This window comes from Procambarus clarkii, chromosome 56 (assembly GCF_040958095.1).
Source record: "Procambarus clarkii isolate CNS0578487 chromosome 56, FALCON_Pclarkii_2.0, whole genome shotgun sequence".
NCBI lineage: Eukaryota > Metazoa > Arthropoda > Malacostraca > Decapoda > Cambaridae > Procambarus > Procambarus clarkii.
In genome coordinates this window covers 4,882,897-4,909,501 of record NC_091205.1, presented here as the reverse complement: position 1 = coordinate 4,909,501, position 26,605 = coordinate 4,882,897, and the positions used below count along the sequence as shown (strand labels likewise).

General features: G+C 46.0%; 1 protein-coding gene across 1 annotated transcript in view; it reads right to left on the bottom strand.

Moving 5' to 3' along the window:
• The window catches only part of LOC123748151 (uncharacterized), a 486,109-nt gene that overhangs the window by 449,759 nt on the left and 9,745 nt on the right, over positions 1-26,605 (bottom strand). The window contains exon 2 of the mRNA XM_069305699.1: positions 22,455-22,606. Within this exon, the coding sequence (XP_069161800.1) occupies positions 22,455-22,606 (152 nt within the window). The remainder of the gene's footprint in view (positions 1-22,454; positions 22,607-26,605) is intronic.

Genomic DNA, 26,605 nt, shown 5'->3' with positions numbered 1-26,605 from the left:
GCAAAGCTTCAGCTAATGTTGTACATGATTGTAAAGTTTCAGAAGGTGTTGTATATGCTTGTAAATCTTAACAGGATGTTGTTCCATGCTAGTAAAGCTTCACTGGGTGTTGTAAGTGCATGTAAAGCTTCACTGGGTCTTGTTCATGCCTGTGAAGCTTCACCGGGTCTTTTCCAAGCTTTTAAAGCTTCACTGGGTGTTGTAAATGCTTGTAAAGCTTCACTGGGTGTTGTAAATTCTGGTAAAGCTTCACCGGGTCTTGTCCATGCTTGCAAAGCTTCATCTGGCAATGTCCCTGATTGTAAAGCTTCACTGGATGTTGTCTATGCTTGTAAAGCTTCACCGGGCCTGGATCTAGCTTGTAAAGCTTCACTGCATGTTGTCCACGCTTGTAAAGCTTCACCGGATTTTGTCGACGCTTGTAAAGCTTCACCGGGTGTTGTCCGTGCTTCTAAAGCTTCACTGGATGTTGTCCAGTCTTGAAAGGCTTCAGTTGTACATGCTTGTAGAGCTTCACAGGGTGCTGTCCAAGCTTGTAAAGCTTCACTGGATGTTGTCCATGCTTGTAAAGCTTCAGAGTGTGTTATTCGTGCTTGTAAAGCTTCACCGGATGTTGTCCGTGCTTGTAAAGCTTCACTGGATGTTGTCCATGCTTGTAAAGTTTCCCCCATGTGTTGTCCATGCTTGTAAAGCTTCATCGGGTCTTGTCCATGTTTATAAAGCTTCATCGGGTGTTGTCCAAGCTTGTAATGCTTCACCGGGTGTTGTACATGCTTGTAAAGATTCACCCGGTCTTGTCCATGCTTGTAAAGCTAAACCGGGTGTTGTCCGTACTTGTAAAGCTTCACCGGATTTTGTTCATGCTTGTAAAGCTTCACCGGGTCTTATCCATGCTTGTAAAGCTTCACCGTGTGTTGTCCATGCTTGTAAAGCTTCACCGGGTATTTGCCCAAGCTTGTAAAGCTTCACCGGGGTGTTGTAAATGCTTGTAAAGCTTCACCGGGCATTGTCCATCCTTGTAAAGGTTCCCCGGGTGTTGTTCATGCTTGTAAAGCTTCACCGGGTGTTGTTCATGCTTGTAAAGCTTCATCGGGTCTTGTCCATGTTTGTAAAGCTTCAACGGGTGTTGTCCCAGCTTGTAATGCTTCACTGGGTGTTGTACATGCTTGTAAAGCATCACCGGATATTGTACATGCTTGTAAAGCTTCACCGGGTGTTGTATATGCTTGTAAATCTTCAACGGGTGTTGTACATGCTTGTAAATCTTCAACGGGTGTTGTCCGTGCTTGTAAAGCTTAACCGAATGTTGTCCATGCCAGTAAAGCTTTACCGGGTGTTGTACATGCTTGTAAAGAATCACTCGGTCTTGTCCATGCTTGTAAAGCTTCACCGGGTCTTATCCATGCTTGTAAAGCTTCACCGTGTGTTGTCCATGCTTGTAAAGCTTCACCGGGTATTTACCCAAGCTTGTAAAGCTTCACCGGGGTGTTGTAAATGCTTGTAAAGCTTCACCCCGCGTTGTCCGTGCTTGCAAACCTTCACTGGATGTTGTATATCCTTGTAAAGCTTTACCGGGTCTTATCCAAGCTTGAAAAGCTTCACATGGTGTTGTACATGCTTGTAAAGATTCACCGGGTGTTGTCCATGCTTGCAAAGCTTCTCCGGGTGCTGTCCAATTTTGTAAAGCTTCACTGGGTGTTGTCCATACTTGTAAAGCTTCACTGGATGTTGTCCAAGCTTGAAAAGCTTCACCGGGTATAGTCCAAGCTTGCAAATCTTCACTTGATGTTGTCCGTGCTTGAAAAGCTTCACCGAATGTTGTTCAATTTTGTAAAGCTTCAGCGGATGTTGTCCAAGCTTGTAAAGCTTCACTTGATTTTGTCCAACCTTGTAAAGCTTCACTGGATGTTGTCCATGCTTGTAAAGTTTCACCGGGTGTTTGTCCATGCTTGTAAGGCTTCACCGGGTGTGGTCATGCCTGTTAAGCTTCACCAGTTTTTGTACGTGCTTGTAAAGCTTCACTGGGTGTTGTCCGTGCTTGTTAAGCTTCACGGGGTGTTGTCTATGCTTGTTAAGCTTCACTGGACGTTGTTCGTGCTTGTAAGGCTTCACTGGATGTTGCCCATGCTTGTAAAGTTTCACCGGGTGTTTTCCATGCTTGTAAAGCTTCACTGAGTGTTGTACATGCTTGTAAAGCTTCACCGGGTGTTGTTCATGTTTGTAAAGCTTCACCGGGTCTTGTCCAAGCTTGTAAAGCTTCACGGGGTGTTGTCCATGCTTGTTAAGCTTCAACGGGCGTTGTCCGTGCGTGTAAAGCTTCACCGGGCGTTGTCCGTGCTTTTAAAGCTTCACCGGATAATGTACATGCTTGTAAAGCTTTACCGGGTCTTGTCCATGCTTGTAAAGCTTCACCGGGTGTTGTAAATGCTTGTAAAGCTTCACCGTGTCTTGTCCATGCATGCAAAGCTTCACCGGGCGTTGTCCGTGGTTATAAAGCTTTACTGGATGTTGTACATGCTTGTAAAGCCTCACCGGGTCAGGTCCAAGCTTGTAAAGCTTCACTGGATGTTGTACATGCTTTTAAAGTTTCACTGGATGTTGTCCAAGCTTGTCAAGCTTCACCGGGTGTTATCCGTGCTTGTATGGCTTCACTGGATGTTGTCCGGTCTTGTAAGGCTACACTTGTTTCGTACATACTTGTAAAGTTTCACCGGGTGTTGTACATGCTTGTAAAGCTTCACCGGGTGTGGTCCATGCTTGTAAAGCTTCACCGGGTGCTGTCCAAGGTTGAAAAGCTTCACCAGGTGCTGTCCATGCTTGTAAAGCTTCACCGGGTGTGGTCCATGCTTGTAAAGCTTCATCGGGTGTTGTCCATCCTTGTAAAGCTTCACCGGGTGTTGTCCTAGCTTGTAAAGCTACACCGGATGTTGTCGATGCTTGTAAAGTTTCACAGGGTGTTGTCCGTGCTTGTAAAGCTTCATCAATGGTTGTCCGTGCTTGTAAAGCTTCATTAATGGTTGTCCGTGCTTGTAAAGCTTAAATGTATGTTGTACGTGCTTATAGAGCTTCACCGGTTATTGTCCGTGCTTGTAAAGCTTAACCGGATGTTGTAAATGTTTGTAAAGCTGCACCGGGTTTTGTAAATGCCAGTAAAGCTTCACCGGGTCTTGTCCACGCTTGCAAAGCTTCACCGGGCATTGTCCGGGCTTGTAAAGCTTTACCGGGTGTTGTCCATGCTTATAAAGTAAGTAAGTAATTATCAAAAGAAGGCACCAAACCGGGAAGGCTATGTAGCACCATCAAATACGCAAAATAATCAGAGGGCGCTAAATATCACCAAGGATGCCAATACGAGAACAAAAACGCATAAGGCGAACGATATCAAAAGTATCCGAGTCACCAAGAATTCTATCGAGGGACAGGTGACCGCGAGGGGCGGTCGGAAAGCAAGACACACGCTCGTCCTGGAAGTCAGGACATTCAAGAAGGACATGCACGACCGTAAGAGGGACAATGCAACTAGGACAATAAGGAGCAGGGCGGCGCTCCATCAAGTGACCATGGGTTAAGCGAGTATGGCCAATACGCAACCTCGCCAGAGCTGTTTCCCACCGCCGGTTACGGTGGAAGGAGGACGGCCACGAGGAAACACAACATTTAAGAGTACGTAGCTTGTTACCAGTAACAGACAACCAAGAAGCCTGCCAACGGGTAAGGACTGAGGAATGGAAAACCGGGTAAAAGTCGGAATACGGAATGCCTTTACGAGAGATGGGACAAGAGCGGACAGCTTCCTTAGCGGCAGCATCCGCACGCTCATTTAAAGACACGCCAATATGGCTGGGAACCCAACAAAACTCAACCGACTTAAATTTACTGTGAACGAGAAACAGCCAATGCTGGATCTCGACAACTACTGGATGAACTGGGTTAAAGCACCCGAGAACCATGAGGGCACTACGAGAGTCAACAACAACCACAAAGGAAGACTGACAACGAGAAAGCAGGAGACGAAGAGCATAGAGAATAGCATAAAGTTCCGCTGTAAAGATGCTAGTCTCCGGAGGCAAGCGACACATATAAGTGCGATCAGGAAAAACAACAGAGTAGCCAACACCGTCCGCTGACTTAGACCCATCGGTGAAGACAGAAACGGAGCGGGAGTGAGAAGAAAAGTGCTCGAGGAAAAGGCGTTTTAGAACCGTAGGAGGGGTAAAAGCTTTAGTGATACGAGTCAAGGATGTACAAAACCGCGGAAGAGGGACCCTCCACAGGGGCAAAGAAGGAACAACACGAGGAGAAACATCAGAAATACGAACGGAAAGAGAATCCTGTAGGCGAGATAACCGGACAGAAAGAGGGAGGTGGTGAAGAGGAACAGGAACCGCAGGAGGGGTAAAAGTTAAAGCACGACAGAGGCGAGAGGAAGGATGTTGCAAGGACCGCGCAAGATAGCGAAGACAGTAGCGATCACGGCGGTCCTGGAGAGACAGGAAGCCAGTGTCAACATACAAGCTAAGGACGGGAGTCGAACGAAAGGCACCAGAACTGAGGCGCAACCCAGTATGGTGCAAAGCATCAAGACGGCGAAGAGTAGAAGGAGAAGCAGACGAGTAAGCAGGGCAACCATAATCGAGCTTAGACAGGACGAGAGAGGAATGTAAAGCAAGGAGAGTGCGCCTATCTGCCCCCCAAGAAGTATGGGACAAGACCCGAAGGAGGGTAAGGGCCTTAGAGTACTCAACACGAAGGTAAGAGATATGGGGAGACCAAGACAAACGAGTGTCAAGGAATAACCCCAAAAGCTTCGCGGAATCTTTGTATTCAAGGGGATGACCATAAAGTGACAAAGAGGGACGAAGAACAACCCGTTTCCGCGTAAAAGTCATGGCACAAGTTTTAGAAGTAGAGAACTTGAAGCCATGACCTGTGGCCCAAGACGACACGGCATCATTTGCAAGTTGAAGCCGGCGTTGAAGGAGAGGCGAATCATCACCCTGACAACAAAGGGTAAGATCATCGACATAGAGAGCGGAGAAGACACCAGAAGGAAGAGAGGAAAGAAGACCATTGAGGGCAACCAGAAAAAGAGTAGTGCTCAGAACACTACCCTGGGGCACACCTTCGTATTGCTGAAAAGAGGGAGACAGAGCGGTACCAAGGCGCACCCGAAAGGAACGACGAGAGAGGAAGCTGCGGAGAAAGAGAGGGAGATGACCACGAAGGCCAAAAGAATGAAGTTGAGATAGGATATGATAACGCCAAGTGGTGTCGTAAGCCTTTTCTAGGTCAAAAAGGACGGCAACAACGGAGGTCTTCGCAGCAAAAGCAGTACAAATATAGACCTCCAAGTTCACCAGGACATCTGTCGTGCTGCGGCACTTGCGGAAACCAAATTGAGAAGGGGAGAGGAGGTGATGGTGTTCCAGGAACCACATCAGACGAACGTTAACCATACGTTCAAAGAGTTTGCAGACACATCTTGTGAGAGCAATAGGGCGAAAGTCCTTAGGGGAAGTACCCAGAGACCCCGGTTTGCGAACAGGGAGGACAACGGCATCGAGCCAGTCCTCAGGGACTGACGACGACTCCCAGATCCGATTATACAGACTCAGTAAATACTGAGACGTGCTCGGAGGGAGATGGCGAAGCATCTCATAATGACTACCATCGAAGCCCGCCGCCGTAGAACCGCAGAGGGCCAGGGCAGAACGAAGTTCAGAGAGAGAGAAGGGATCATTATAGGGAAGCTGAAGATGAGTGCAGAAATCTAAAGGACGAGACTCAAGGACAGGTTTACGAAGAAGGAAAGATTGGGGAAGATGAAGACCAGAGCTAACAGAAGAAAAGTGGGAACCCAGTTCGGAAGCGACCTGCAACGGGTCCGCCACAAGAGTATCATGGAGGTGAAGGACCGGTGAAACATCGGGAACGAACTTACCCGCTATCTTGCGGATACGCTTCCAGATCTGGGCCAGAGGGGTTTCGGACGTAATTGTCGAGACATAAGATGCCCAACATTCACGTTTAGCCGTACGGATGGCCCTACGGGCCACCGCACTCGCTTTCCGAAAGAAAAGAAAAGAATCGGTCGTCTGCCTACGGCGGTGCTTCTTCCAGGCTGCACGCTTACAGCGGACAGCCCGAGCACAGTCCGCATTCCACCAGGGAACGCACTTCCGTGGACCCAGAGAGGAAGAGCGAGGAATAGAGCGGAGGGCAGCGTCGAAGACAGTGTCATGAAAAAGGAGGAGAGCGCGAGAGAGGGGCAGAAGGGAGAGGTCAGAGAGAGTAGCACTGAGGGAAAATAGGGTCCAGTCCGCCTTAGCAAACTGCCACCTAGGGAAAGAGAGGGAAGGGCGAAAAGAGAAAAAGGAAACAAGGATGGGGAAATGATCACTTCCATGGAGGTCATCAAGAACCTGCCACGTGAAATCTAAGTAAAGAGAAGAAGAGCAGAGAGAAAGATCAAGACAAGAAAGGGTGCGAGTTCGAGAGTCCAAATGAGTGGGCTCACCAGAATTCAGAAGAGACAGGGAAGAAGAGAGGAGAAACGGCTCAAGGAGGCGACCCCGGGTATTCGTCAGAACGTCACCCCAAAGAGAATGACGACAATTGAAGTCACCCAGCAGGAGCACAGGCTCCGGCAAGGAGTCTAGGAGGTGTTTCAAATCAGGAAGAGAGAGCGGGACACTCGGGGGGAGATAAATGGAACAAACTGTGTACCATTTCCCCACAAAGATACGAGCAGCAGAACAATGGAGAGGCGAAGGAAAAAGTAAAGGAACAAAGGGAACATCAGCCCGAATCAAGAGAGCAGAAGAATTAGAAGCCCCAGCAATGGCTGGGGGGGGGGGGGGAGAGAAAGGAATAGCCACGAAAACGACCAGGACGAGCACCAAGCATTGGCTCCTGGAGACAGACACAAAGGGGCGAAAACCGCGAAACCAGAAGTTGGAGTTCGAGGAAATTGGCGTAATAACCTCGAACGTTCCATTGAAGAATGCACAACGACGAGAAGAGAAAGGACAAAAACAGAGAACAAGGAAGAAACAAAGGCGAAAGACCAACAGAGCACGTTAAAGAATATCAGGGTCGGGATCAGGGTCAGCAAAGTCAGGGTTAGGGGGCATGGGTAAACTGAGCAAAGACGGAGGGAAGGAAACGGGAGAACAGATCAGAGGTGGGCGGGCAGGGTCCGGAGGAGGAGGAGGAGGAGGAGGAGACAACGGAGAGGAGCAGTCAAGGACAGCAGCAGGAAGAGGGGGAGTAGAAAGAGAGGAGCGCACCCCAGCAAGAGCAGCAACCGAAAGGGAAGCAGGGGCTAAAGAAACCTCCATAGCAGGAACAGGGGGCGCAAGCACTGAAATGGGAGGGGAAGGAGCAACAGAGCCAGAAGGAGGAGCTGAGGAAGAAAGCGAAGCCTTCTTACCCGCCGGGGAAGAGGAAGGAGAGGAGCCAGGCTTATGCTTCTGACTTAAAGAGACCGGTGTCCCAGCAACTACGTACCGGGCAACGGATTCCAGTGTCTCAACAGGAGAAGCCGAACGAGAGCACACACGACGGCCGTTAGGAGAGCGATGGACATCCGCCCGCACCGACAGGCGGCGGGGAGAGCCGATAGATGGAGGAAGAGGATGGGATGGAGGATCGGAGGGGGACGAGGAAGAAGACACAGAAGACACGACAGACCGGGTAGAAGGAAGGGGAACCCCAGACAGAGGACCAGGAGGAGGATCCTTCGGGAGAGAACCCAAAGGGACAGAGGAGGGGGCAGTGGGCGCATCAGGGTCCAAGGCCCGGAAACGGTTGTGAGTCTGAGGAAGGCGGGAAGGACGAGGAGAGGAAGAGCGCAACACGCGAGCATAAGAGATATTAGCATAAGGCGGGAGCCGGCGAACCTGGCGCCTCGCCTCAGGAAAAGATAAACGCTCCCGGTGCTTCAAGTTGAGGACGGCTGCCTCAAGCTTGTAATGGACACACGCACGGGAGAAGGTAGGATGGGCCTCACCGCAGTTGAGGCAACGAGCCTGGGGAGAAGCGCACTCCGACTTAGAGTGACCTTCGCCACCACACAAAGGACGGAGAGAGACAGTCCCGGAGCAGCGGAGGGCACCATGCCCAAACCTCCAGCACTTGTTGCAGAGCCGAGGAGAAGGAATGTACTCCTGGACAGAGCACCTGGCACCAGCAAGAATGACAGAGGGTGGGAGGGTCCTACCATCAAAGGTAATCTTCACAACCCGGAGGGGTTGACGGCGACTACCACGAGGGGGACGAGTAAACGTGTCCACCTGGAGAATAGAGTGGCCCTGGGCAGCGAGGATATGTCGAATATCGTCGTGGCAGTCGCGCAGGTCCCGAACACCGGTCGCAACATGGGGCGGGAGCAAAATAGTGCCAACACTGGCATTCAACTGAACGTTCTTCGAGACCCGAACGGGGGTCTCGCCAAGGCAGGATAAGGCAGCCAAGCGGGAAGCAGCATCCTGAGAAGGAGCAGCAACGACACGTGTACCGAGACGAGTGGGGCTGAAAGTAATGGAGGCATCCACGGAATCAATGAGATGTCGATGGAGGGAGAAATCGTCAGGAGGCGCAGAATCAAGAGGGAGGAGATCAAAATATTTGGCCCACGAAGCGGGACCAAACAAGGCTTGATAGGTAGCAGAACTGGAAGGAATCGAGCGAGGGCGGCCGTGACGAGGACGGCGGTGAGAACCCCCAGAGAGAGAGGGGTTAAAAGGCGCAGTAGTTACAACTAGAGAAGGAGCCGCGCCAGGGGACGAGGTAGTCACCACTGGGGGCTTGGGGCTCGACCCAACCACAGAGGAGGGAGGGGAGCCAGAGGAAGGAGTCAGAGAGGCCAAAGGAGGAGCAAGGTCGGGGCCCAATGCAGCGGAGGCTACAGAGCCCGGTCTTCCAATACGGACCGACTCGGGGGCTTGGTCGCCCACCCCACGAGCCTGAGAAGGTATACCAGAAGAAGCCGAAGCAGGGGTAATCATCTTGACGAAAGAAAGAATTCACTCACGAATGTGCCCCCACACCCACCATGGAGCCACAATTAGAGGCAGGACACCCAACAAGAAGCTATCGCCGATCTTGTCGGGGCCTCCTAGGGGTGCGTCACGAGTATACGCCCCACAAACGCCACCTTAAGAAACCGACAGTCCGTCGAGATCGGGTTCAGTGACGAAGTGGGGATTGACAATAAAAGGTTCCCCTCGCTCTCGACGTCGGGTACTGCAGTTCTACGGGTGCATGAGTATGCCTCCTCAAGCACCCGGGCGTCAAAATAGAAGAAGTCCAAGGGAAGAACCAGAACGAGCAAAAGGTCGGTAGGAAACGGCAAGCAGATAGGAGAAGAGGGGGGAGAAAAACGAAACAGAAGGAAAAGGAAAAGATGCCCAGCAGAATTGGAGAGGACGGCAGCAGGAGCACAAGGCTAGAAAAGGACAGAGGACTGTCCCAAGGAGCATCACACTCCGGCAGCCGCCCACTAAGCCCCCACACGGCGACAACGAGCTGAGCGGGGAGGGGGCCATGCTTATAAAGCTTCACCGGGTGTGGTCCGTGCTTGTAAAGCTTCACCGGGTGCTGTCCAATCTTGAAAAGATTCCCCGGGTGCTGTCCATGCTTGTAAAGTTTCACCGGGTGTGACCCATGCTTGTAAAGCTTCACCGGGTGTTGTCCGTGCTTGTAAAGTCTCACTGTATGTTGTCCATGCTTGTAAAGCTTCACCGGGGGTAGTCCAATCTTGTAAAGCTTCACTTGATGTTGTCCGTGCTTGTAAAGCTTTACCGGATGTTGTCCAACCTTGTAAAGCTTCACTTGATGTTGTCTAACCTTGTAATGCTTCACTTGATATTGTCTACGTTTGTAAAGTTTCACCGGATGTTTTCCAAGCTTGTAAAGGTTCAGCGGGTGTTGTCCGTGCTTGTATAGCTTCACTGGATGTTGTCTAGTCTTGTAAGGCTTCACTTGTTTTGTACATGCTTGTAGAGCTTCACCGGGTGCTGTCCATGCTTGTAAAGCTTCACCGGATGATGTTCATGGTTGTAAATTTTCACTGGGTGTTGTCCATCAATGTAAAGCTTCAACGGATGTTAGCCATGCTTGTTAAGATTTACAGGTTGTTGTCAGTGCTTGTAAAGCTTCAGCAATAATTATCCGTGCATGTAAAGCTTCACCGGATGATGTCCATGCTTGTAAATTTTCACCGGGTGTTGTCCATCATTGTAAAGCTTCAACGGATGTTGTCCATGCTTGTAAAGCTTCACCGGGTGTTGTTCGTGCTTGTAAAGCTTCACCTGGTGTTGTCCAAGCTTGTAAAGCTTCACTTGGTGTTGTCCGTGCTTGTAAAGCTTTACCAGTTGTTGTCCGTGCTTGTAAAGCTTTACCAGTTGTTGTCCGTGCAGGTAAAGCTTCACCGGAAGTTATCCGTGCTTTTAAAGCTTCACATGGGGTTATCCGTGCTTGTAAAGCTTCACCGGATATTGTTATGCTTGTAAAACTTCACCGGGTATTGTCCGTGCTTGTGAAGTTTCACCGGGTATTGTCCATACTTATAAATCTTCACCGGGTGTTGTCCATGCTTCTAAAGCTTCACCGGTTTTGGTCCATGCTTGTAAAGCTTCACCGGATTTTACACATGCTTTTAATGGTTCACAGGGTGTTATCCATGGTTGTAAAACTTCACCGGATGTTGTCCATGCTTGTAAAGCTTCACTGGGTGTTGTCCGTGCTTGTAAAGCTTTACCAGTTGTTGTCCGTGCTTGTAAAGCTTTACCAGTTGTTGTCCGTGCAGGTAAAGCTTCACCGGAAGTTATCCGTGCTTTTAAAGCTTCACATGGGGTTATCCGTGCTTGTAAAGCTTCACCGGATGTTTTCATGCTTGAAAAGCTTTATTTGGTATTGTCCGTGCTTGTAAAGCTTCACTGGGTATGGTCCGTGCTTGTAAAGCTTCACCGGGTGTTGTAGATGCTTGTAAAGCTTCACCGAGTTCTGTCCAAGCATGTAAAACTTCACCGGATGTTTTCCGTGCTTGTAAAGCTTCACAGGGTGTTGTCGATGTTTGTAAGGCTTCACCAGGTGCTGTTCAAGCATGTAAAGCTTCACCGGATGTTGTCCATGTTTGTAAAGCTTCAAAGTGTATTGTTCGTGCTTGCTAAGCTTCACCGGATGTTGTCCGTGCATTTAAAGCTTCACTGGATGTTGTCAATGCTTGTAAAGCTTCACCAAGTGTTGTAAATGCTTGTAAAGCTTAAGCGGGTGTTGTATATGCTTGTAAAGCTTCACTGGATGCTGTAAATGCTTGCACAGCTTCACCGGGTGTTGTATTTGCTTTTAAAGCTTAACCGGACGTTGTCTCATGCTAGTAAAGCTTAACCGCATGTTGTCCCATGCTTGTAAAGGTTCACCGGGTGTTGTATATGATTGTAAAGCTTCACCGGGTCTTGTCCAAGCTTGTAAATCTTCACCGGGTGTTGTAAATGCTTGTAAATCTTCACCGGGTCTTGTCCATGCTTGCAAAGCTTCACCGGGCGTTGTCACTGCTTGTAAAGCTTCACTGGATGTTGTCCATGCTTGTAAAGCTTCACCGGATCTGGACCAAGCTTGTGAAGCTTCACTGGATGTTGTACATGCTGGTAAAGCTTACCCGGGTGTTGTATATGCTTGTAAAGCTTAACCAGGTGCTGTCCAAGCTTGTAAAGCTTCACCGGATGTTGTCAATACTTGTAAAGCTTCACCGGATGTTGTCCAAGCTTGTAAAGCTTCACTTTATGATGCTCATAGTTGTAAAGTTTCAGCGGACTTTGTGAAAGCTTGTAAAGCTTCACCGGGTGCTGTTCATGCTTCTAAAACTTCACCGGGTGTGGTCCATGCTTGTAAAGTTTCTCCGGGTGTTGTCCGTGCTTGTAAAGCTTCACCGGGTGTTGTCCGAGCATTTAAAGCTTCACTGGATGATGTCCATGGTTGAAAAGTTTCACCGGGTGTTGTCCATGCTTGTAAAGCTTCACCGGGTGTTGTACATGCTTGAATAGCTTGACAGGGTCTTGTCCATGTTAGTAAAGCTTTACTGTGTGTTGACCAAGATTGTAAAGCTTCACCGGGTTTTGTACATTCTTGTAAAGCTTCACCGGGTCTTGTCCATGCTTGTAAAGCTTCACCAGGCGCTGTCCGTTCTTGCAAAGCTTCAGCTAATGTTGTACATGATTGTAAAGTTTCACAAGGTGTTGTATATGCTTGTAAATCTTAACCGGATGTTGTTCCATTCTAGTAAAGCTTCACTGGGTGTTGTAAGTGCATGTAAAGCTTCACTGGGTCTTGTTCATGCCTGTGAAGCTTCACCGGGTCTTTTCCAAGCTTGTAAAGCTTCACTGGGTGTTGTAAATGCTTGTAAAGCTTCACTGGGTGTTGTAAATGCTTGTAAAGCTTCACCGGGTCTTGTCCATGCTTGCAAAGCTTCATCGGGCCATGTCCCTGATTGTAAAGCTTCACTGGATGTTGTCTATGCTTGTAAAGCTTCACCGGGCCTGGATCTTGCTTGTAAAGCTTCACTGCATGTTGTACATGCTTGCAAAGATTCACCGGGGTGTGGTCCATGCTTGTAAAGCTTCACCAGGTGCTGGTCAAGCGTGTAACGTTTCACCTGACGTTGTCCAAGCTTGTAAAGCTTCACTTGATGATGCCCATAGTTCTAAAGCTTCACCTGATTTTGTCCAAGCTTGTAGAGCTTCACCGGGTGCTGTCCATGGTTGTAAAGCTTCACCGGGTGTGGTCCGTGCTTGTAAAGATATACCGGATGTTGTCCGTGCTTGTAAAGCTTCACTATTTGTTGTCTGTGCAAGTAAAGCTTCACCGGATGTTCTCCAACCTTGTAAAGCTTCACTTTATGTTGTGCACGCTTGTAAAGTTTCACCACATGAGGTCCAAGCTTGTAAAGCTTCACCGGGTGTTTTCCGTGCTTGTAAAGCTTCACCGGATGTCGTGCATGCTTGTAAATTTTCACTGGGTGTTGTCCATCCTTGTAAAGCTTCACTGGGTGTAGTCAATCCTTGTAAAGCTTCACAGGATGTTATCCAAGCTTGTAAAGCTACACCGGATGTTGTCCATGTTTGTAAAGCTTCACAGGGTGTTGTCCGTGCTTGTAAAGCTTCATCAATGGTTGTCTGTGCTTGTAAAGCTTCATTGGATGTTGTACATGCTTGAAAAGCTTCACCGGTTATTGTCCGTGCTTGTAAAGCTTCAACGGATGTTGTGCATGCTTGTAAAGCTTCACCGGGTGTTGTCAGTGCTTTAAAGCTTCACCGGCTATTCTCCATGCTTGTAAATCTTCACTGGGTGTTGTATGTGCTTGTATAGAGTCACCGGGTGTTGTCCATGCTTTTAAAGCTTCACCAGGTGTTGTCTAAGCTTGTAAAGCTACACCAGATGTTGTCGATGCTTGTAAAGTTTCACAGGCTGTTGTCCGTGCTTGTAGAGCTTCATCAATCGTTGTCCGTGCTTGTAAAGCTTCACTGTATGTTGTACATGCTTGTAAAGCTTCACCAGTTAATGACCGTGCTTGTAAAGCTCCCTGGATGATGTACATGCTTGTAGAGCTTCACTGGGTGTTGCCCGTGCTTGTAAATCTTCACCGGATGTTGTCCGTACTTTTAAAATTTCACCGGGTGTTATACGTGCTTGTAAAGCTTCACCGGGTGTTGTCTGTGCTTTAAAGCTTCACTGGATGTTATCCATGCTTGTAAAGCTTCACAGAGTTTTGTCTATGCTTGTAAAGCTTCACAGAGTGTTGTCCATGCATATCAAGCTTCACCGGATGTTGTCCATGCTTGTAAAGCTTCAGCGGATGTTGTCCGTGCTTGTAAAGCTTCAGAGGGTGTTGTCCGTGCTTGAAAAGCTTCACCAGATGTTTTCCGTGCTTGTAAAGATTCCCCGGATGTTGTCCAACCTTGTAAAGCTTTACTTGAAGTTGTCGAACCTTGTAAAGCTTCACTTGATGTTCTCCACGCTTGTAAAGTTTCACCGGATGTTGTCCAAGCTTGTAAAGCTTCACCGGGTGTTGTCCGTGCTTGTAATGCTTCACATGGTGTTGTCCAAGCTTGTAAAGCTTCATGGGATGTTTTTGTTACGTGCATATAAAGCTGCAGAGCGTGTTATCCATGCTTGTAAAGCTTCACCAGATGTTGTCCATGCTTGTAAAGCTTTACCGGGTGTTTTCCGCGCTTGTAAAGCTTCACCGGGTGTTGTCCGTGCTTGTAAAGCTTCACCTTGTGTTGTCCAAGCTTGTAAAGCTTCACCGGACGTTGTCATACTTGTAAAGCTTCACCGGGTGTTGTTCATGCTTGAAAAGATTCACCGGGTGTTGTTCATGCTTGAAAAGATTCACCGGGAGCTGTCGTTTCCTGTAAAGGTTCACTAGGTATTGTCCATGCTTGTAAAGCTTCACCAGGTGTGGTCCATGCTTGTAAAGTTTCACCAGGTGTTGTCCATGCTTGTAAAGCTTCATCGGGTGTTGTCCGTGCTTGTAAAGCTTCACCGGTTGTTGTCCATGCTTGTAAAGCTCCACAGGGTGTTGTCTATGATCGTAATGCTTCATCGGTTGTTGTCCGTGTTTGTAAAGCTTCACCAGATGTTCTCCGTGCTTGTAAAGATTCCCCGGATGTTGTCCGTGCTTGTAAAGCTTCACCGGATGTTGTCCAACCTTGTAAAGCTTCACTTGATGTTGTCCAACCTTGTAAAGCTTCTCTTGATGTTCTCCATGCTTTTAAAGCTTCACCAGGTGTTGTCTTAGCTTGTAAAGCTACACCAGATGTTGTCGATGCTTGTAAAGTTTCACAGGGTGTTGTCCGTGCTTGTAGAGCTTCATCAATCGTTGTCCGTGCTTGTAAAGCTTCACTATGTTGTACATGCTTGTAAAGCTTCACCAGTTAATGACCGTGCTTGTAAAGCTCCCTGGATGATGTACATGCTTGTAGAGCTTCACTGGGTGTTGCCCGTGCTTGTAAATCTTCACCGGATGTTTTCCGTGCTTGTAAAGCTTCAGAGAGTGTTGTCCGTGCTTGAAAAGCTTCACCAGATGTTTTCCGTGCTTGTAAAGAATCCCCGGATGTTGTCCAACCTTGTAAAGCTTAACTTGATGTTCTCCACGCTTGTAAAGTTTCACCGGATGTTGTCCAAGCTTGTAAAGCTTCACCGGGTGTTGTCCGTGCTTGTAATGCTTCACGTGGTGTTGTCCAAGCTTGTAAAGCTTCATGGGATGTTGTGCGTGCATATAAAGCTGCAGAGCGTGTTATCCATGCTTGTAAAGCTTCACCAGGTATTGTCCATGCTTGTAAAGCTTTACCGGGTGTTGTCCATGATGTAAAGCTTCACGAGGTGTTGTCCATGATTGTAAAGCTTCGGTGGGTGTTGTCCGTGCTTGTAAAGCTTCACCGGTTGTTGTCCGTGCTTGTAAAGCTCCACAGGGTGTTGTCCGTGATCGTAAAGCTTCATCGGTTGATGTCCGTGCTTGTAAAGCTTCACCAGATGTTCTCCGTGCTTGTAAAGATTCCCCGGATGTTTTCCGTGCTTGTAAAGCTTCACCGGATGTTGTCCAACCTTGTAAAGCTTCACTTGATGTTGTCCAACCTTGTAAAGTTTCTCTTGATGTTCTCCACGCTTGTAAAGTTTCACCGGATGTTGTCCAAGCTTGTAAAGCTTCACCGGGTGTTTTCCGTGCTTGTAAAGCTTCACCGGGTGTTTTTCGCGCTTATAAAGCTTCACCGGGTGTTGTCCGTGCTTGCAATGCTTCACATAGTGTTGTCCAAGCTTGTAAAACTTCATGGGAGGTTGTGCGTGCATATAAAGCTGCAGAGCGTGTTATCCATGCTTGTAAAGCTTCACCAGATATTGTCCATGCTTGTAAAGCTTTACCGGGTGTTTTCCGCGCTTGTAAAGCTTCACCGGGTGTTGTCCGTGCTTGTAAAGCTTCACCTTTTGTCGTCCAAGCTTGTAAAGCTTAACCGGACGTTGTCATACTTGTAAAGCTTCACCGGGTGTTGTTCATGCTTGTAAAGCTTCACCGGGAGCTGTCGTTTCCTGTAAAGCTTCACTAGGTATTGTCCATGCTTGTAAAGCTTCACCAGGTGTTGTCCATGCTTGTAAAGCTTCACCAGGTGTTGTCCATGTTTGTAAAGCTTCACCGGTTGTTGTCCGTGCTTGTAAAGCTCCACAGGGTGTTGTCCATGATCGTAAAGCTTCAACGGGTGTTGTCCGTGCTTGTGAAGCTTCACCGGATGTTGCCCATGCTTGTAAAGCTTCAGCGGATGTTGTCCGTGCTTGTAATGCTTCACTAGATGTTCTCCGTGCTTGTAAAGCTTCACCGGGTGCTGTCCAACCTTGTAAAGCTTCAACGTGTTGTCCATGCTTGTAAAGCTTCACAGGGTGTTGTCCGTGCTTGTAAAGTTTCAATTGTTGTCCATGCTTGTAAAGCTTCACCGGGATTGACCGATTCTTGTAAAGCTTCACCAGGTGTTGTCCATGCTTGTAAAGCTTCAGCGGGTGTTGTCCTTGCTTGTAAAGCCTCACCGGTTGCTGTCCGTGCTTGTAAAGTTTCACAGGGTGTTATACATGCTTGTAAAGCTTCACCGGTTATTGTCCGTGCTTGTAACGCTTCACCAGATGTTGTTTGCGCTTCAAAAGCTTCTGCGGATGTTTTTCGTGCTTGTAAAGCTTCACCTGGTGTTTTCCAAGCTTGAAAAGCTTCACCTGGTGTTTTCCAAGCTTGAAAAGCTTCACCTGGTGTTTTCCAAGCTTGTAAAGCTTCACCGGATGTTGTTATTCTTGTAAAGCTTCACCGGGTATTGTCCGTGATTGTGAAGCTTTATCGGGTATTATCCGGTCTTGTAAAACATTTCCGGATGTTGTCCATGCTTGTAAAACTTCACTGGATGTTGTCCGTGCTTGAAAAGCTTCAGAGGGGGTTGTCCAAGCTTGTAAAGCTTCACTGGCTGTTGTCCATGCTTGTAGAGCTTCACCGGAATTTATCCGTGCTTTTTAAGCTTCACCGGGTGTTGTTTGTGCTTGTAAGTCTTCACTGTGTGTTGTACATGCTTCTAAATTTTCCCCGGGTGTTGTCCATCCTTGTAAAGCTTCACCGGATGTCGTCCATGCTTGTAAATTTTCACTGGGTGTTGTCCATCCTTGTAAAGCTTCACTGGGTGTTGTCCGTGCTTGTAAAGCTTCATCAATGATTGTCCGTGCTTGTAAAGCTTCATCAATGATTGTCCGTGCTTGTAAAGCTTCACTGGATGTTGTACATGCTTGAAAAACTTCACCAGTTATTGTCCGTGCTTGTAAAGCTTCAAAGGATGTTGTGCATGCTTGTAAAGCTTCACCGGGTGTTCTCCATGCTTGTAAATCTTCACTGGGTGTTGTCCGTGCTTGTAAAAAGTCACCGGGTGTTGTCCATGCTTTTAAAGCTTCACCAGGTGTTGTCTTCGCTTGTAAAGCTACACCGGATGTTGTCGATGCTTGTAAAGCTTCACAGGGTGTTGTCCGTGCTTGTAGACCTTCATCAATGGTTGTCCGTGCTTGTAAAGCTTCACTGAATGTTGCACATGCTTGCAAAGCTTCACCGGTTATTAACCGTGCTTGTAAAGCTTCCCTGGATGTTGTACATGCTTGTAAAGCTTCACTGCATGTTGTCTGTGCTTGTAAAGCTTCAGCTTATGTTGTCCGTACTTGTAAAATTTCACCGGGTGTTTTCTGTTCTTGTAAACCTTAACCGGGTGTTGTCCGTGCTTTAAAGCTTCACTGGATGTTGTCCATGCTTGTAAAGCTTCACAGAGTATTGTCCATGCTTGTAAAGCTTCACAGGGTGTTGTCCGTGCTTGTAAAGTTTCAATGGTTGTCCATGCTTATTAAGCTTCACCGAATGTTGTCCATGCTTCTAAAGCTTCACCGGTCGTTTTCCGCACTTGTAAAGCTTCACCGGATGTTGTCCATGCTTGTAAAGCTTCAGCGGATGTTGTCCATGCATGTAAGCTTCAGAGGGTGTTGTCCGTGCTTGTAGAGCTTCACCGGAAGTTATCCGTGCTTTTTAAGCTTCACAGGGTGTTATCTGTGCTTGTAAAGCTTCGCCGGATGTTTTCATGCTTGTAAAAATTCACCGGGTATTGTCTGTGCTTGCAAAGCTTCAATGGGTATTGTCCGTGCTTATAAAATTTCACCGGAAGTTGTCGATGCTTACAAAGCTTCACCGGATGTTTTCCGTGCTTGTAAAGCTTCATAGGGTGTTGTCCGTGCTTGTTTAGCTTCACCGGGTGTTTTCGATGCTTGGAAAGCTTCACCGGGTGTTGTCCAAGCATGTAATGCTTCACCGGATTCTGTCCATATTTGTGAAGCTTTAGATGGTGTTGTTCGTGCTTAAGCTTCACCAAATGTTGTCCACGCATTTAAAGCTACACTGGATGTTGTCCATGCTTGTAAAGTTTCACCGGGTGTTGTCCATGCTTCTAAAGGTTCACCGGGTGTTGTACATTCTTGTGTAACTTCACCGGGTCTTGTCCATGTTTGTAAAGATTTACCGTGTGTTGTCCAAGATTGTAAAGTTTTACAGGGTGTTGTACGTGCTTGTAAAGCTTCACCGGAAGTTATCCGTGCTTTTAAAGCTTCTCAGGGTGTTATCTGTGCTTGTAAAGCTTCACAGGGTGTTATCTGTGCTTGTAAAGCTTCGCCGGATGTTTTCATGCTTGTAAAGCTTCAATGGGTATTGTCCAATGCTTATAAACTTTCACCGGGTGTTGTCGATGCTTATAAAGCTTCACTGGATGTTGTCCATTCTTCTAAATTTTCACCGGGTGTTGGCCATCCATGTAAAGCTTCACCGGGTGTTGTACGTGCTTGCAAGTCTTCATTGTGTCTTGTACATACTTCTAAATTTTCCCTGGGTGTTGTCCATCCTTGTACAGCTTCACCGGATGTCGTCCATGCTTGTAAATTTTCACTGGGTGTTGTCCATCCTTGTAAAGCTTCACTGGATGTTGTACATGCTTGAAAAACTTAACCGGGTATTGTCCGTGCTTGTAAAGCTTCAAAGGATGTTGTGCATGCTTGTAAAGCTTCACCGGGTGTTCTCCATGCTTGTAAATCTTCACTGGGTGTTGTCCGTGCTTGTAAAGAGTCACCGGGTGTTGTCCATGCTTTTAAAGCTTCACCAGGTGTTGTCTTCGCTTGTAAAGCTACACCGGATGTTGTCGATGCTTGTAAAGCTTCACAGGGTGTTGTCCGTGCTTGTAGACCTTCATCAATGGTTGTCCGTGCTTGTAAAGCTTCACTGAATGTTGTACATGCTTGCAAAGCTTCACCGGTTATTAACCATGCTTGTAAAGCTACCCTGGATGTTGTACATGCTTGTAAAGCTTCACTGTGTGTTGTCTGTGCTTGTAAAGCTTCAGCTTATGTTGTCCGTACTTGTAAAATTTCACCGGGTGTTTTCTGTTCTTGTAAACCTTAACCGGGTGTTGTCCGTGCTTTAAAGGTTCACTAGCTGTTGTCCATGCTTGTAAAGCTTCACAGAGTGTTGTCCATGCTTGTAAAGCTTCACAGAGTGTTGTCCATGCTTGTAAAGCTTCACAGGGTGTTGTCCGTGCTTGTAAAGTTTCAATGGTTGTCCATGCTTATTAAACTTCACCGAATGTTGTCCATGCTTCTAAAGCTTCACCGGTCGTTTTCCGCACTTGTAAAGCTTCACCGGATGTTGTCCATGCTTGTAAAGCTTCAGCGGATGTTGTCCGTGCATGTAAGCTTCAGAGGGTGTTGTCCGTGCTTGTAGAGCTTCACCGGAAGTTATCAGTGCTTTTTAAGCTTCACAGGGTGTTATCTGTGCTTGTAAAGCTTCGCCGGATGTTTTCATGCTTGTAAAAATTCACCGGGTATTGTCTGTGCTTGCAAAGCTTCAATGGGTATTGTCCGTGCTTATAAAATTTCACCGGAAGTTGTCGATGCTTACAAAGCTTCACCGGATGTTTTCCGTGCTTGTAAAGCTTCATAGGGTGTTGTCCGTGCTTGTTTAGCTTCACCGGGTGTTTTCGATGCTTGGAAAGCTTCACCGGGTGTTGTCCAAGCATGTAATGCTTCACGGGATGTTGTCCATATTTGTGAAGCTTTAGATGGTGTTGTTCGTGCTTAAGCTTCACCAAATGTTGTCCACGCATTTAAAGCTACACTGGATGTTGTCCATGCTTGTAAAGTTTCACCGGGTGTTGTCCATGCTTCTAAAGGTTCACCGGGTGTTGTACATTCTTGTGTAACTTCACCGGGTCTTGTCCATGTTTGTAAAGCTTTACCGTGTGTTGTCCAAGATTGTAAAGCTTTACAGGGTGTTGTACGTGCTTGTAAAGCTTCACCGGAAGTTATCCGTGCTTTTAAAGCTTCTCAGGGTGTTATCTGTGCTTGTAAAGCTTCACAGGGTGTTATCTGCTTGTAAAGCTTCGCCGGATGTTTTCATGCTTGTAAAGCTTCACTGGGTATTGTCTGTGCTTGTAAAGCTTCAATTGGTATTGTCCAAGGCTTATAAACTTTCACCGGGTGTTGTCGATGCTTATAAAGCTTCACTGGATGTTGTCCATTCTTCTAAATTTTCACCGGGTGTTGGCCATCCATGTAAAGCTTCACCGGGTGTTGTACGTGCTTATAAGTCTTCACTGTGTGTTGTACATCTAAATTTTCCCTGGGTGTTGTCCATCCTTGTAAAGCTTCACCGGATGTCGTCCATGCTTGTAAATTTTCACTGGGTGTTGTCCATCCTTGTAAAGCTTCACTGGGTGTTGTCCGTGCTTGTAAAGCTTCATCAATGATTGTCCATGCTTGTAAAGCTTCACTGGATGTTGTACATGCTTGAAAAACTTCACCGGTTATTGTCCGTGCTTGTAAAGCTTCAAAGGATGTTGTGCATGCTTGTAAAGCTTCACCGGGTGTTCTCCATGCTTGTAAATCTTCACTGGGTGTTGTCCGTGCTTGTAAAGAGTCACCGGGTGTTGTCCATGCTTTTAAAGCTTCACCAGGTGTTGTCTTCGCTTGTAAAGCTACACGGGATGTTGTCGATGCTTGTAAAGATTCACAGGGTGTTGTCCGTGCTTGTAGACCTTCATCAATGGTTGTCCGTGCTTGTAAAGCTTCACTGAATGTTGTACATGCTTGCAAAGCTTCACCGGTTATTAACCGTGCTTGTAAAGCTTCCCTGGATGTTGTACATGCTTGTAAAGCTTCACTGCGTGTTGTCTGTGCTTGTAAAGCTTCAGCTTATGTTGTCCGTACTTGTAAAATTTCACCGGGTGTTTTCTGTTCTTGTAAACCTTAACCGGGTGTTGTCCGTGCTTTAAAGCTTCACTGGATGTTGTCCATGCTTGTAAAGCTTCACAGAGTGTTGTCTGTGCTTGTAAAGCTTCACAGGGTGTTGTCCGTGCTTGTAAAGTTTCAATGGTTGTCCATGCTTATTAAGCTTCACCGGATGTTGTCCATGCTTGTAAAGCTTCAGCGGATGTTGTCCGTGCATGTAAGCTTCAGAGGGTGTTGTCCGTGCTTGTAAACTCATTCCCTGTTGTCCAGTTTGTTCTATTTGAGTTTCGTTCACCTGACAACGGGGCACCATTACTGAGCCAATCCGGTCTTTTCATATTGTTTTAATATAATATTTTGAATAACATATATTTCTTTTAAATAATTAATAATTCATACATACATAAGTTTAAATATTTTACATTTAATAATTTCTGTATTGATCAGTTCCTTATGATGTGAAAATAGATTGAAAAGTCGGTATTAAAAAGACAGAAAACTTCAGTCTTTGTTCCTTACTGCTACAATAAACGATTTATACATTTGACACACTTTTTCATTCATTTACTTTGATGGACAGCAAACTTAATAGGCCATTCTGAGGTTATCCTGAGGTGCATCCGGGGCTTAGCGTCCCCGCGGCCCGGTCGTCGACCAGGCCACCCTGGTCGACGATACACATTCTGATGTACCATCAAGCCAAAATCCCAAACGGACAAATTATTATCAATTATAAAATTATAATGGGTCAAAAACATCCATATTCTTCATGCGGGGATCCTCGGCCAGGTTAGTTTCGGACAATATAGTCATTATTTTCTGGCCGCTGTGACCACTCCCGAGGACATGGCAACAGCAGCTCAACCTCAGCAACACGACCCTCTGCATTTAGATGTATAAATCCCCTAAGACAAATAACTCATGTACTAAAAATAATAGTTGCTCGCAACATTTACGTGATATCCCGTTTTCTATTGGTGGGTCTTGAGTTAGGTTCGCGCAATTTAATACACCAGTTTAGTGACGTTGTGAACGCTCGAGAGGACGGGGCTGACCAGGGGAAGCATAAACACAAAGTTCAACATGAGACAATAAGAATTAGAGATGTGAAGAGATGATATACTCACGAGGGGCGTGGTGGCCGCGAGCTGTCGGCCGGCCAGCCACCACTGTACCTGGGGCTCTGGGGACGCTCCCACCACACGACACCTGAAGGTGGTCTGCTGGCCCCCGCTCACCCACTCCCCAGGGGCCTCCAGCCTCACCTCCAGCGGCGGCACTGTACGGGGGAGAGACGGAGAGGGAAGGGTGAATATTATAGTTTACCCTGCTGTTGAACACGTATTCAATGCCATCATAAGAGAAAGAAAACGGGCAGAGAAAGAGAGAGGGGTAGAGAAAGAAAACGGGCAGAGAAAGAGAGAGGGGTAGAGAAAGAAAACGGGCAGAGAAAGAGAGAGGGGTAGAGAAAGAAAACGGGCAAGGAAATAGAAAATGACGTAAGGAATTCTGAAACATTATAAGAAATACATAGTCAATAAATAATATGAAGAGAACAATGCCAATAGCATAACATTAGAATACACCGAGAGTAATAACACCAACGTGATGTGTCAATGTGAAAATCCATAAGAGCCGTGATGAGGACTTGAACCTATGAGGCGGGTGTTCCCACGTACACGCCCTAGTCTGCTAGACTGCGACATGGTATAAGGCGTTCTACTGAACACACAAGGGTTTCCTGAGGCTTCCACTAAAGCCGGACCCCCCCTCCCTATGTCATCCAGGAATGTTCTACCTCTGACTAGAGTGCGTGGGAACACCCACCGCATAGGTTCGAACCCTCATCACGGCTCCTATGGATTATAACATTGAAATACAAATGGTAGGCTGTTTTTCTTTGTATACTGTTGAAATATAAAAGTTGGCATCTTTTATATTTTAAAATACTTACTGAAATAGTGATACCCACTGATATTATTGCATAAGACCGTACTTCTGTATAGAAAAAATCAATTATTTTTTTTCCAAATAAGTACTTTGATATATTGACTCCATATGGTAACACTGCTTGTCAAATTTAAGGTTATTTTCCAACCTAAATATGGTACAGGATTTATAATAACAATAACTACCATTTATTTAACTTAGTCAACGAAGAAAAGGCCTGCAATGTTGAACTATAACACTCAATAAACCAAAGAAGGTTGCATTAACCTGTAAGCTGACTGCATGTGCAGCCTTATGAGCATATAAGCCACTTAACAAATCGTTGCACAAGATCTCAACATATCCAGCACCGCAGGTAAGGTTATTATGAAGAGAAAGCATAAAGCCAGCAAGACTTCATAGCTCTAGGACATGATATGAGATGGCGCAATGATATGAGAACGAAATGAAGGAATGGTTCCTAACCACTTAGACGATCGAGGATTGTGCACATGAGACATTGTGATATGTGTACATGAGACACTGTGTTATCATGTTATGTGTACATGAAATACCGTATTACATGTATATGAGACATTGTGCTATCATACGTACATGATACACTGTGCTATCATGTGTACATGAGACATTGTGCTATCATATGTACATGAGACTGTGCTATCATGTGTATATGAGATATTGTGCTATCAGGTGTACATGAGACTTTGTGCTATCATATGTACATAAGACACCGTGCTATCATGTATACATGAGACATTTTAATATCATATGTACATGAGACACTGAGCTATCATGTGTACATAAGACACCGTGTTATCATGTTTTCATGAGATATTGTGCTGTCATATGTACATGAGAGGCTGTGCTACCATGTGTACATGAGATATTGTGCTATCATACGTACATGATACACTGTGCTACCATGTGTACATGAGACATTGTTCTATCATACGTACATGATACACTGAGCTACCATGTGTACATGAGACATTGTGCTATCATACGTACATGATACACTGTGCTATCTTGTGTACATGAGACATCGTGCTATCACGTGTACCTGAGACATTGTGCTATCATGAACAAATCCACAAGGGCCGTGACTAGGATTCGAACCTACGTCCGAGTGCATCCCAGACGCTGCCTTAATCGACTGAGCTACGACAGTCGGCAGTAAGGCAACATCTGGGAAGCTGCCCAGATCAGTTCAGGAGGTTCGAATCCTCGTCACGGCCCTTGTGGATTTGTTAAGAACATAAGAACAAAGGCAACTGCAGAAGGTCTATTGGCCCATACGAGGCAGCTCCTATTTATAACCACCCAATCCCACTCATATACTTGTCCAACCCGCGCTTGAAACAATCGAGGGACCCCACCTCCAGCACGTTACGCGGTAATTGGTTCCACAAATCAACAACCCTGTTACTGAACCAGTATTTACCCAAGTCTTTCCTAAATCTAAACTTATCCAACTTATACCCATTGTTTCGTGTTCTGTCTTGTGTTGATACTTTTAATACCCTATTAATATCCCCTTTGTTATGTCCATACACCCACTTGTAAACCTCTATCATGTCACCCCTAACTCTTCGCCTTTCCAGTGAATGCAACTTAAGCTTTGTTAATCTTTCTTCATATGAAAGATTTCTAATTTGGGGAATTAACTTAGTCATCCTACGCTGGACACGTTCAAGTGAATTTATATCCATTCTATAATATGGCGACCAAAACTGAACTGCATAATCTAAATGGGGCCTGACTAGAGCAAGATATAGCTTTAGAACCACACCAGGTGTCTTGTTACTAACGCTGCGATTAATAAATCCAAGTGTCCGATTTGCCTTATTACGAACATTTATGCATTGATCCTTTTGTTTTAAATTCTTACTAATCATAACTCCCAGATCCCTTTCGCAATCTGACTTCGCAATCTCAACACCATCCAGCTCGTATCTTGTAACTCTATCATCATTACCTAGCCTCAGAACTTTACATTTATCAGCATTAAACTGCATCTGCCAATCCTTTGACCATTTCAAAACCCAATCTAGATCAACTTGAAGTGATAGTGAGTCCTCCTCCGAATTAATTTCCCTACCGATTTTCGTATCATCGGCAAATTTGCAAATGTTGCTACTCAAACCTGAATCCAAATCATTTATATATATTATAAACAACAAAGGTCCCAGGACAGAGCCTTGAGGCACTCCACTTACAACATTTTCCCACTCTGACTTGATTCCATTTATACTAATTCTTTGTTTCCTTTGGTATAGCCATGCCCTAATCCAGCTTAATATAGCACCCCCACTACCATGAGACTATCTTTTTAATCAGTCTTTCATGTGGCACTGTATCAAAAGCTTTGCTAAAGTCAAGGTACACAACATCACAATCCTTACCACTATCAACTGCCTCAACTATGCTAGAAAGATAACAAATTTGTTAAACATGAACGGCCATTTACAAAACCATGCTGCGACTCAATTATTAATTTATGTTTTTCAAGATGAAGACGAATTTTATTTGCTATTATAGATTCGAGTAACTTTCCCACAATAGACGTTAGGCTAATTGGTCGATAGTTAGACGCAAGTGATCTATCTCCTTTCTTAAAAACTGGTATCACATTAGCAACTTTCCAAAACTTTGGCACTCTGCCTGACTCTATTGATTTATTAAATATGGTTGACAGTGGGTCACAAAGCTCCTCTTTGCATTCTTTAAGCACCCTGGCAAACACTTCATCCGGCCCTGGGGATTTGTTTGGTTTGAGTTTTACTATTTGTTTAAGAACATCCTCCCTGGTAACTGCTAAACTCGTCAACCTGTCCTCGTCCCCACCCACATAGACTTGTTCGGCTGAAGGCATATTGTTAAGTTCCTCTTTAGTAAATACAGATACAAAATATTTATTAAAAATACTACTTATCTCTTCATCACTATCTGTTATTTGACCTGTCTCAGTTTTTAATGGACCTATCGTTTCCCTAGTCTTAGTACGATATAACTGAAAAAACCCTTTAGGATTTGTTTTTGCTTGCCCCGCTATGCGAACTTCATAGTTTCTTTTTGCTTTCCTTATCTCTTTTTTAACATTTCTAACCAGTTGAACGAATTCCTGTTCTAAAGTGACCTCCCCATTTTTAATCCTTTTGTACCAAGCTCTCTTTTTACCTATAAGGTTCTTCAAATTCTTTGTTATCCACTTTGTTCATTTGATGCATCACGCAATTGTGATTTCTGTGTGTAAGTGTGCTATCATGTGTACATGAGACATTTTAATATCATATGTACATGAGACACCGTGTTATCATGTTTTCATGAG